Genomic DNA, 13,259 nt, shown 5'->3' with positions numbered 1-13,259 from the left:
CTATCCCTGGGCGTTTTATGTAAGGCGAGTTTTAAGTTAGTATGGGCGATGGTACACGAGTGATTGAACCAGCCCTGGCTGCTCTTCTTTGAGCTGTTCTTTTTTACCATTAGGGCATTTTTAATAGTTTGTATCACCAGCCCAAAGTTAGTAATAACGTCATCGTTGGGAGTGGTCATATCCAGGCACTTCATTATAGGTAGGTAGGCTTCAGTGATCACAGTAGAAGCTATTTTTTCCGGATCGACTATGGCCCATTTTAGCGAGTATCCGTTTACTCTTGCTAATTCTAAATTATTCTGAGTAAGGGCACTAGAGGTTTTTTTTGTGGGCCCTATCGAGGTTGAGAGGGTTATACTTATCGGATAGTGATCGCTTAAAACTACCTGGTGGGTTTCAAAGATAAAATCTTTAGATATCGAACCATTTGACTGTAAAATGAAATCTATCGTTGAATTGCAACCTCTGCCGTGGAAAGTTGGGGCCAACGCCATCTTTCCATTTATTAATTTTGATGCAATTCTCAGATCTAGGTTGAAAGTTATTTCATTTAAAAGACTACCTAAGAGTGAGTGGGAAAAATGTAAGATGGGGTTATCGTCTTCATCATTTAAACCACACAGATGGATGTTTGGGGCAGCACAGATATTCTGGTTAAAATCGCCGCCCCATATGATGGTCACTTCTCGAGTTGATTTTTTTATTGTCGATGATATTATGTCGAAGATAGAATTAATTTTCCCCATTGCATCCCGATCCGATAAGTTATTGTAGAAATTAACCAAAAGGAAGTGGTCCCTTGAATTTGGTATAATACTGAGAAGCTGAAAGTTGGGATCGAGCGTTATCTGTTTAATATTTTCTAGCTTAACCAGATTTGATATGAAGATGGTTAAGCCTCCTTTGGCCCTGCCGGACTTGGAATGTTCAGCTGGTGAGAAATATGTTCTATAGCCCTGAAGGTGGGTTACTGCAGTTAACCATGTCTCTTGGAGGCATAAAATATTGAAATCTGCTATAAAATCGGTCCAAATATCGTTCTCTAGTTTGGAGCGTAGACCCGCCACGTTCCAAAATAGGACTGCGATTTTTTGTATATTACGATCCTGGACGGAGGTATTTTTAAAATGTGGAACAGGTGTCGGGGATACCAGTCTTGCTACTCTTGGCGTCACGACGTTGTTTTGAGCTGTACGAGGTGACCCCTCAAGGGTTTGGCCGTTACGGAATGATGGTAGATGGGAAGGAAGGCTGGGTGCTTGTCCCTTCCTTGTACCGTAAAGAAAGCCCTGACTATGAGCCTCTAAGGGGAGTCAATCGACATCCTCGAGTCCTTCGAGGAACGAAAAACGATTTGATGTTGGGATGTTGTAATTAGAGGATCTTAGTCTATCTCGAGGAAAGCTATTGGGTTTGATCAGGTTACTAGCTAGAGACTGCGGGTAGAAATATGTCAGATCATAGGTTCTTATGGAGCTTTGGTTTTGGTTTTGTAACCAACTAGTTATGTAAGTAGTTGCTCTATGATCTCTAAAATTGACGATTATTACGTCACCTTGTATTTCCTTTGGCCGTGGGCCTACCCAGGTTAGTCTGCGGACATTCAGAATTTCCCCGTTGATGTTAGGAGGCAGCGGCCTATACTGTCTCAGCCAGTGCATCACCTTGTTTTTCAAATCGTAATAGCCCTCCCTTTTCCCTGGGTCCAATGGCGGAACTCCTGTTAAAACTACGACGTAGGGAACTGCTTCTGGAGGTAGATTTATGTGATTGCAATTTAAACCCTGGTTGTGTCTGATGGGAGTGTCAGCAGGTACGATGTCTTGTTTCTGGTTTAAGTTAACAGTTTTAGTATTGTCAGTGCTCTGACCTTGGACTGTGTCAGTGTAGCTCTCTTTAACTAGCCGCGAGTGGTTTTGAGTATCTTGAATAACTGGTTTTATAGTTCTTTTTGCGGTTATTTTGCTTTAGTTTGTTACTAAGGGTGAAATAAGATCAACGGGGCTTTTTGTTGTTGGCATAATTCTGTGTAATGATAGGGATTCGAGTTGATCACAATTTGTTTGTGTCAGCTTTTCTAGTGAATCTAATTGTGTGGATAAACCCTTTATTCTTTCTAGGACAGGAAGAACAAGAGATTTTACAAAAATTTCTAATCGGCCCATCAGTTCGTTGACAATTACATCATGGGTACAAGTATTACCTTGGGAACCAGAATCGTTTGTGTGTTTAGTGTTTAAGGGGTAAGTAACTTCTTTTTGGACTTTTTTGTTCGAGTTAGCGTTTTTTAAGCATCTCCTCCTTTTTTTGGGGGGGGGAGGGTCAATAGTAATGGTTGATTTTGTGGGCTTCGTCTGTTTGGGATTGGTAGCAGTAAACCTGAGGGGTGATGCAGTTGACGGTATGCAATCAGAGGGAACTTTGAGGTGGGATTTGGCAGCCAAAAGTGGCGAACAAGTGTGGAAGTGAGCTGGAGATGTAGACTCGAGAATAGGTGAGGATGTCCTAGAATCACTGGGGGTATCGTGTATTACGGAGGGAACAGGAATTGTAGGGTTCGGAGACAGTGCTGATCGAATAGGTCCGAGGGAGGAGCGCTTATTTTGTGCGAGTTCAGCCGAAAGGCGTCTCTCTACTATAGCGATTTCTTGCTCAAGGACTGAGGCGGCCCTAGTGATGAAATTGTCTAGTGTGCCACGCACAGAGCCTCCCAGTGAGGTTCTACTCCTTGTGCTAGGTGTAGCCATGGTGGGTGGTTTAATTGGTGTACAGTGAGCTGTGATTGTGTCAAGGCTAGTGTAGGTGATCCTAGAGAGGAGGTGAACAAATGCAACACGGTTAGACTAGAATGGGTACAGTGTCCAAGTCAAGCTCTACCTTTCGTCGCTTGCTCCGGTCGTCAGAGGGGGGGCCCAGCCCAGCCTCTTCCTGCCCCTGACGGCCACAGACGGCCCGCCCTTTGCCCGGGCTTAGCCCGCGCGCGGTCCCGCGTCGCGGGGGGCTGGATCGATTAATTAGCGCCTCCGGGCGCGCAAGGTCCGTGGGGTTTCCTTCCGGTTCACAAAAGGTTGCAAGGGGACCTGGGTAGTGAAGTCCCGCCGGACGCTCTCCCCTCACAGCGGTCGCGGTGACAGGCGACGGCGGGGGAGAGACGTAGGAGCCAGAAGAAGGGCAGTAAGAACAGGTAACTGCAATCAGGGCAAGCAGCGTCCAGTAACTAGCAGCATCCCCCGCTCTGCCGGGGGCTGGATCGATTAATTAGCGCCTCCGGGCGCGCAAGGTCCGTGGGGTTTCCTTCCGGTTCACAAAAGGTTGCAAGGGGACCTGGGTAGTGAAGTCCCGCCGGACGCTCTCCCCTCACAGCGGTCGCGGTGACAGGCGACGGCGGGGGAGAGACGTAGGAGCCAGAAGAAGGGCAGTAAGAACAGGTAACTGCAATCAGGGCAAGCAGCGTCCAGTAACTAGCAGCATCCCCCGCTCTGCCGGGGGCTGGATCGATTAATTAGCGCCTCCGGGCGCGCAAGGTCCGTGGGGTTTCCTTCCGGTTCACAAAAGGTTGCAAGGGGACCTGGGTAGTGAAGTCCCGCCGGACGCTCTCCCCTCACAGCGGTCGCGGTGACAGGCGACGGCGGGGGAGAGACGTAGGAGCCAGAAGAAGGGCAGTAAGAACAGGTAACTGCAATCAGGGCAAGCAGCGTCCAGTAACTAGCAGCATCCCCCGCTCTGCCAGGGGCTGGATCGATTAATTAGCGCCTCCGGGCGCGCAAGGTCCGTGGGGTTTCCTTCCGGTTCACAAAAGGTTGCAAGGGGACCTGGGTAGTGAAGTCCCGCCGGACGCTCTCCCCTCACAGCGGTCGCGGTGACAGGCGACGGCGGGGGAGAGACGTAGGAGCCAGAAGAAGGGCAGTAAGAACAGGTAACTGCAATCAGGGCAAGCAGCGTCCAGTAACTAGCAGCATCCCCCGCTCTGCCGGGGGCTGGATCGATTAATTAGCGCCTCCGGGCGCGCAAGGTCCGTGGGGTTTCCTTCCGGTTCACAAAAGGTTGCAAGGGGACCTGGGTAGTGAAGTCCCGCCGGACGCTCTCCCCTCACAGCGGTCGCGGTGACAGGCGACGGCGGGGGAGAGACGTAGGAGCCAGAAGAAGGGCAGTAAGAACAGGTAACTGCAATCAGGGCAAGCAGCGTCCAGTAACTAGCAGCATCCCCCGCCTGGAGTTTAAAAAGGGTTGATCAAAATCTCGAGTCCTTCAAACTTGCTTTCTCTAGGATCTCCCATTCCTTGGACCTCAACTCCACTTTTTTATCAGAGATATTCTTTTTATAGGCCCCCGGCTTTCCGTAACTCAAGAGATACATTTGTGGACTGCTTTAGGGGCCTGAATAATTTCCCTATGCACAGCAGTACAAGAATTGAACCATTGTGGGTCAACTTTCAACCCCTAAGGAGCCGACTTAGCCAGTCCTTTGCTGCATGCGTCAAAGATTGTTACAAAATCCAGTTTTATAGAATCAGCATGGGCTTCTTCATCTAAATATGTGTTAAATTAATGTAGTCTTTCCTTTATTAACCTGGATAGAAATTAATTTTATTCCACTTAATACAGAGGCCATTCCTTGGAGGAACTGACATAAACGCAATAGGAACCCTAATGCTTGAGATATTCTCCCATCCTAGCGTTCGGCTGTGCTTTGGGGTAGATGATCACTTTGTGAGTAAAGTGAGTTATAAAGCTGACGACCTTATTGCTCAAATTTTTAAAAACAAAAATATAATCCACAAGAGTGTGCTGAACCTTGCCTACTAAGTTATTTTTAAAAGGTATGCTAACTGCGCTAAGCTCATTAGCGAAAGTAAAATTAAATTTGACTAGGGACACTGAAGGTATGAGTTTGACGGATTCTGGACACCGCACAACCCCATTGTTGGCCAAAATGCTTTCCCTCACCAATTCCTGTTACAGACGACGGCTTTGTACTGCTGGAAACGTTGCATGGCTAAACGGAAGGAGATTCCCCTATATGCCCCGGCCCTACCCTTAATTGGTTTGCCACACGGCAAACCCAGGAAGATATTTACCCCCGAAAAATTGTTGCCTTGAACTGAGATTGAACTAGAGACGGTGGGGGACTGTTATCAAGAATCCATTCTGCCCCCCCTAGAAGACCTAGTAAACTTTATTCAGGACAGTTCCTGCAATACGAAGCCTTGACACGTATATTCAAGGTGTTGTGGGGTAAAGGGTGGGAGGAGCCTGAGACAAACGTGGTATTACAGTCCATGCTCACCCTGGGTAGGGCGCGGCACAAAGTAAAATGGTTTTACACCTCGCTGTCGGAGATGTCCCGTACCCATCTCCAAAAATTGCATGGCATATGGGAGGCTGCGTTGAACAAAGAACTTCCGGACGCAGAATGCCGGTTGGTGGGCCACTGTATACCCACGAGGGACAAAACGTTCCCCTACCGTCCAGGCCACCCCCAAGCCTTCCCCCTTTCTATACTCCTGACGTAATCCAGCTCTGACGTACCACCCTGCACAGTTACCTAGTTCACCGTTCCTTTTTTTTCTTTGAGTTGCACAATCTTGATCATTTTTTCTAGCAGCTCCTTTTCTCATAACAGACGGCATACACTAGATCATTGCACCAACACAGGAACACCCACATAATTCAACTCCTGGGGTTGTAATATCAGCTAGATTGTTAAGGATTGCAGTGTGAAAATCACTGCAAATTGTAAACTGGCCACATTGGGATAGTGCGCTGTTGATCAACGATTTAAACTTTATTGCATTTAATATCATGAGCTGACACATGAGTCGATTGCTAACTCAAATGCTAATAAAAAATATGTTTGAAAAAAAGAAAGAAAACTAAAAATAACAAGAAAGTGCAAGTACTGACTGACAACACAAATGTGATAATTTATCTCAAGAAACAGGGGCTACAATATCATATCTCCTATTGAAGTTTACAGGACATTTGGAGGTTGGACAACATCAGAAGTATTTCCTTTGTGGCAAATCACATACTGAATGTAGATAAAATTGAAGTTGACTACTTATGCAGATAGGCACCTGCCACAAAGGAGAGCTGAAACAATCTGTAGTATATAACATATTCAAGACAGGGGGAAACAAAACATAGATTTAGCAAAAAGATAAAATAAAAAATGTCAAATCATTGCAACCAGGCACTTCCATTCCGTGTCACAGGGGAATGTGCTTTGATAAGCTGTGCAAACCATTTGCACATCCTTTAACTTTGAATCCTCTTAACCAAATGGTAACAGAGACATACAAATTATCCAGCTTGTTTCTCTTACTAGTAGTACAGAGATGGCTACATTAGTTATGGTTTTCAAATGGCACAATGCAATATTGTTGTTCTCAAAGTAGCTACTCAAAAGAGTGCACTGACAAATCCAAAGGAAAACAAAATCCATACAGATCCAGAAAAACTATAGTTTGTAGCATGGCCGTGGAAATATTATGATTCAATCGCCGTAATCTTCCAAAGAAGTGTATGGACATTATTAAGAGGCATGAGATCCCTCTCAAGAAAGTATTGTACACTAAAAGAGATAAAATACCTTTGTTGGTGTTCTTGAAACAACTTTCAAGATCATTTAAGTTGGTAAATTGTATTAGTCAGAGTGAAAGTGATTTTTTTTTAATTGTTCAGTTAATAAAAACTTACAATAAAGCACCTTTATACAATTTTCCTACATTTCATATGTAACCAATCCTATACCCTTATTTCAAAACCACATAATTAAAAACTTTTCATCAATTAATAAATGCTAAAATCTCTTCATTAACCACCGTTAATCTGTTTCCTCTCTACTATTTCTATGAACTTCCAAAATCTGCCAGTGAATTGTAAACATTCTCCCTGCAAGCAGGCTATGACTGCTTGTCAACATGTTCATTTCAGTTGACTATTAAAGTCCTGCCTCAGCAGTCTCCTACGTTCAACTATTAAAGCTGGGAAGCTACAAATGATATTGCAGATGTCTTCTCTCTTGTAATTACAGAGACGGCATGTCCTTTCACTACTCAGCTTTTTCCAAGCTGGGGTGTCTCCAAGAAATTGGCTATTGCCAAATCGGAGTCTCATAAACTTCAGCTTAGCCCTTTGGCTATACAGATCCCCTAAATAACTCTGGGGTTTGAGCATGCCATAGGAAGCAATCACTGTCCACGCATGGGATCTCTTTGCCAATACTGCTCTATCCAATAGTGAAGACATTTTTTTACTGCACCCATTTATAACTTTGTTAAATGCCACTTGTGAGAGGGGTAAAGCCCATAATTGTTCAGCCTTAAACGGGTCTATAGCCAATTTGAAATATTCATGGGCCTGCTTATGTTTGCTATCACATATATCCTCCCAGACCACTGCCATTAGCGTGGAGTTATTATCCCTTCTAAGTTTATGACAGAATTTCAAATATGCCCCTAAGCTGTTTAAATTCTGTCATTTAAGACCGAACTCTAGTCAGATATCTCAAATGTTTGCTAATGTAAAATCCGTTACGCCTCTCACACTTATTGCAGCTTACGCCAAGGGAAATCGGCATACCCAGATTTGCTCAATACCAGTAATCAAACATTTCCTCGATGGAGTTAACAAACAAAAAATCCCCTCTACAAGCAAATCCACAACCAGGACTACTGAATGCACTTTTGAATCAATGCATAAGGCTTCCCTTAAACATCTTAACTTAAAACAGAATTTTTCATAGCCATTAAATTATTTAGACCACTGCAGGCTCTGTCCTTGAGAATATAGAAAGGCCCGTCCAAAGTTTGCAAAAACAACGAATACAGCTAAAAGGTCACTCAAAATGCCAGATGTGAGTTGGTCCATCATGTTTTACATGCAGGAGACAAAAGACATCAGCAAAAGCATTCAATTCTTTGTTTCATATGCCCCCCATGTGTTTGGAGTGGCAGCAGCATCTGAGGGAACTATTGCCATATGAATAGTGCAAATCATTCAGACATGGTACAAATTGGCAAATATGACCATAGAAGTTAAGTCAAAAGTGCATTCTACAGGATGAAAGGAGCAACTCTGGCCTTCTTGGCTAATGTATCTCTAAATGGCATATGTATGGCAGCAGCATGGTCATCCACTCATACTTTCACAAAATAGTATTGTGTATAAATACAAACACAAAGGGAGTACTTAGTGGCCCAGACAGTACAGGCCCCCTAATGCCTATGCCAACATTTTGATGGTACTCCTCCATCAACCATCTTACACGAGGGGGGAAATACTGCTAAGTATTCAATGCATAGCATGTGAATCTAGAAAATATGCAGGCTGCGAAGGAAACCAGTTACCAACATATAACAATTGTTTTGGAGCTTGAATGTTTTCTAGATTCACATCTGACCCTCCCACCTCCTTGTTGAAGGAGGAGAGTTAGTGTTGTAACAAAAACCAAAACAAATTGAGGTCATGTATTGGGATATTTTGGTCTTGTGGTCAACGTCATAGTGACTCGTTCTGACTCACCCTAGGTTGATGCACAGGCGAAAATGTTGTTAAAATAGAAATAGTTCCTGACCCAACCACAAAGTGGCTACAAAATGCACAGATTGTGAATCTGCAAGAGTGTCAAAGTGCAGAACCATTACTACAGGTAAGTAAATGGTTTCTTGCATGTCCACAGCAAGTAAGAAAATGTCAACCTACAGCACAAAGACATTTAACAAAACACGTGTCAACTGTTGGAATTGTATTTTTATCTTATAGTTCATCAAGAAAATATCACCAGCCCTCAGATGGCCAGCAATAACACAGCAAGCATAGCACAAGCCAGGAAACTGGTGGAGCAGCTGAAAATGGAGGCCAACATCGACAGAATAAAGGTACACCCACTCTACACCATGTGTATACTTGTCCTTCAACCAAGATCAGAGAACATTTTAAAACTAAATATGAAACGATGAAAACTGCCATAGTGAGACCTGAACCTGCACATGCAGTTCACACCATGTTTAATGAACCGATAACTGTTTTGGAAAAAAACCTGTTTGTGTTCCCAGCACAGACAATAATAAGCAATGTACATAATCTAACAGTATAGCCAACAAATGAGTATTTTGTATCAGTATTTATATAGTGCTTTCCATACCTATTGTAAAGCCCAAAGTGTTTATGGTGTAGTCCGCTGTATTATTGATATAGAAATTCCTACCACTGAAGAGGTGGTGAAATGCTTGGAGTTGTGTCATGTTCCTAGGTGCCCTTTACAGTGCGCATGGTTGGAAGGGTGTTGTTTAAAGTTTGACCTTGGCGGCCCGTGTTGGGTGAGGCGTGTAGGGCGAAATCATCTTGATAGAAGCACGGTGCACCTACGTGTACTAACATTAACGTTGGATGTAGCAGAAAGTGCCATAACAGACAATGTAGGGTGGACAAGTAGCAACATTGGGGCACATAGGATGTTACAAAAGTCTAACCTATCCAAATAAGGTACAGCCGATGAGGTGAAAGTAGGGTATTTGATGCCAGGAATTATTCCTAGTTGGACAAAGCAAAATTTCGATCACAATCAGCCTTCCTAAAAAGTGGAGACTGAGAATGTAGAGTTGAGTCAAAGTCTAGTCTAAGGGACAGATGCACAAGAGATCAGTTGTGGAATGGTTGTAGTTGGATCCAGTTTCAAGCACCTCACTTTTATTGCCATTTAAGATTACTGTTGGGCTACGTCCAGATTATAGAAACCATAAGAGATGGTGAAAGGTGCGCAACATAAAAACTTCTATTAATAAACAATTTAAACACTTACCCACCTACTGCAAGACTGCACAGGCGTTCAGGCCCACGTCTTGGATGTACACTTTGAAAGCCCAAAAATTATATAAACCCTAAACTAGACCTATATCAGAGCTGCATGCAGAACTGTATGGTGGCATTTGTGTTACTAAATTTTAGTCCAATAGCAACCAATTACGAAAGGAAATCTGACAGACCATGTCACCAAAGGAATTTGATTTGCTTTCTCCTTTACAGGGAGCATTTCTCACGACTTCACGTGTGACATCATAAGTGAATATCATTAGTATAGAGAAAGGTGTCTTTTTCTCCTTACCGCACCTTTAATTGTGACATTGTTTATAGTTTCAAAAATACTGCCATTGTGCATTTTGTCAAATAAAATATTGACTTATTTCCATTGGTCCACCCATTTTTTGAGGTATGTGACTAAAGGTAGGAAATGATTTATGTATTTCGAAGTATTTGAAAACTCTCTGGTAAAGAGGAGAGGCATGTTGTCTCCTGCCTAACAAACTGAGATGTTGCCAACCACCCACGAGTATGATTGGTGAGGTGTATGGCTTGTTCTTTTTTTCTATTTTAAAAGCGCAGTGCCAATTGGTGCTGGCAGGAGAGAAAGTGGAAGTCTTATTAAATCAGAGCAACGGCCTAAATCGGGTAAGACCCCAAGAAGACAGGACAGGCTCATCTTTAAATTTGTCAGGCTGCTTAGTGCGTGGTAGCAGGGCTAGGCTGAGGTTTCTTTTCCCAGAAGAGAAAGAGGTTCACTATAAAATCTAGTACAGAACATAAAATGTAGCCAGTGAATTAACTAAAGAAAGATAAAATTGTAGAATTGATAATACTGCGGAATTACCAACTAAATAGTACATTTTAAATCAAATAACACATCGCGGGGTGAATCAACTAAAAAGATGTTTGAAAAAACCAGCAGTGTTTTTCACATCACTCAGACTGGATTGCGGCCTAAACATAGCATCGAAACCACTATTTTAGCAGTAGTTGACGATTCTAAAAGAAGGATGGACTTAGGAGGCATGGTTGCTATTATACTCCTTGACCTAAGTGCCGCGGCGTTCAACACTGATAGCTGCGAAATCCTAATAAAAAGGATTAACTTGACTGGCGTCTCAGGAAAGGCCTTGGATTGGCTCAGGTCCATCCTGAAGGGCAGGTCCTTCCAGGAAACCGTTCCTAGGATACTTGTTTCCAGTCCAGGGAGGACCTGGCCTGGCAGTTTGGGCTGGACTGTTCCCATTGGGCCCAGGGTCAAGACTGATTTGCATATGGCCGGGTTCAAACTAGAATGGCATAGGGTGCAAAAAAACGATGGATTTAGGCCCAGATCTCTGTACTGGGGTTAATGTGTGACATTGTTCTGCATTCTGTCCATCAATTGTTCTTTTTGCCTTCCAGGTATTTGACAGGTGCAGCACTTCAAATGTTATACCCCTAAACTGTGGAGTCCTGCAAGGCTCTTCTTTAAGCCCCATGCTGTTTAACCTTGATATGCAGGTCCTCACTGACATTGTAACACCATTAGGGAGCCATTGCAGCCAAGACCTGGAATGAGCTAATGGCAGACATCAGACGAGCCCCCTCCTTGAACGCCTTCAGGAAGGCCTTCAAGACCTGGCTCTTCAGCTAAACAAATCTGCGGATCCCCCCCCCCCCCCTTCAGCGCCCCGAGACCCTCGCGGGTGAGTAGCACACTTACAATTCCCTGATTGATTGATTGATTGATCTCCACAGTATCCTATGCGGATGACACTCCACTGGTCTTCTCACTTTCTTCAGACCAGGATCCGCAGCCCCCACTCTGGGACAATGCCTACAGATGGTAGATCGCTGGATGGACAATTCATGCCTCAAGCTCAACAGAAACAAGATCGAACTCATGATCCTATCTGTGCCTGGGCTGGTCTGAGGTCTTAGGTCTGCTCCCTGCCCCGAAAACGGTTATTAAAAGTTTGGGGTTCTGACTGGACAAATCTCTACCCATAAAAACCCAGGCAACCAAACTCCCAGTCTGCTGCTATGGAATCCTTAGAATTGTGTGCAAAATCTTGCCCCTGTTCCCTCCTCTATTCATGAGGCTGGTGGTCCAGGCCTTGATTCTCTCCCGCCTGGACTACAGAAATTCCCACTACTTGGGTGCACCTAAAGCAGTGACCAACAAACTGCAAGTTATGCAGCACACGGCGGCCCATATCGTGCTCAACCTCCCCAGACCCAGCTCAGTCCAACAAGCCATGGCCAATCACCACTGGCTCCCGATGACCCAGAGAGTCAAATTCGAGGCTCTGTGCAGCACACTTAGAGCCCTCCGAACCCTGGGTCCTCCCATCGCCCGGCAGCTCATCACTCTCCATAGCCCTCAGATCTTCTAATGCATGTATGGTTTGCATGCCTTCCATCAGATGGGCATGAAGTGGAGGACATTCCTTTGATTTCAATGTGGTCAAACTCTGGAACTCCCTTCCCCAGATCCTCTGCACGGTGGACAATGAACTAACTATCTGTAAACTTCTTAAAACATGGCTCTTCGAAAATTAACCCCCGATGGAGGATGCTGAATATCCATTGTCACACAATCCAGCTCTTTGATGCCTACGGGTCGCAATCACTCTATAGATGCTAATAGTATAGTAGTATAATATAGTAGTATAGTATTAACAAGATGGAGGTAAAATACAAAAAACATTCCAAGTAGACTTATTGTCTCATTCCGTATGCAGTATGTTTGGTATTTTAATATCGGCCAAAGATTAAAATGATTCAAAATGTGTTAATAACGTTTAAACAACTAAAATACCCACAATATACTACTTATGACTTCTTATCTGACATTACATATTATAGTTCTTGATTGAAATTGATAATAGCATAAATGCCATCACCATCGTCATCACTGAGGACATCTAATATGACAGACCTTAGAAGATACATAGATGGCCCACGACTTGCCATGCCGTATGTGCTGTGCTGACAGAAAGCATTCTTATATCAATTCCCATGTATATAAGGTAGACTTCAGCTAACTGCTGTGTTTCCTCTGACCCTCCGCACACACAGTTCTGTATGACCTGTAAATAGGGCTCATATCCTAAAGCTGTATCATGTGTCCACTACACATAAGGTTTGTCCATCGGTCATATCTTACATGCCTTCCGTTTCTGTATGAACATATGCAGGGCATGGCCAAAACCATTTTTGGGGATATTACAAACTGGATATGGCTGTAGGCTGTGTGGCCTATTCGCCCTTTGCATCCTACATATACAGTTGGCCATGTATTCAATGAAAGCATACAAATAGATAACTGGAGGAATTCACTGAAAAACCTTTTGTATACAACATTAGGGTTCCTGGTGTATACTATTAGTAAACTAAATATGGCCATAACCAACTGGATTCTGTATTTTATAAGTGAAAAAACATCTTCCATGATTCATAAGTTTGTG

General features: G+C 43.8%; 1 protein-coding gene across 2 annotated transcripts in view; it reads left to right on the top strand.

Moving 5' to 3' along the window:
* GNG2 (G protein subunit gamma 2) overlaps positions 1–13,259 on the top strand; it is a 229,559-nt gene that overhangs the window by 189,841 nt on the left and 26,459 nt on the right. For both annotated transcript variants that reach the window (XM_085626956.1, XM_085626957.1), the window contains one exon: positions 8,767–8,882. In XM_085626956.1, coding sequence (XP_085483082.1) covers positions 8,796–8,882 — 87 coding nt within the window. In that variant the 5' untranslated portion in view covers positions 8,767–8,795. The remainder of the gene's footprint in view (positions 1–8,766; positions 8,883–13,259) is intronic.

This window comes from Triturus cristatus, chromosome 9 (genome assembly GCF_964204655.1).
Source record: "Triturus cristatus chromosome 9, aTriCri1.1, whole genome shotgun sequence".
Lineage (NCBI taxonomy): Eukaryota > Metazoa > Chordata > Amphibia > Caudata > Salamandridae > Triturus > Triturus cristatus.
This window is presented reverse-complemented; position numbering and strand designations above follow the sequence as displayed.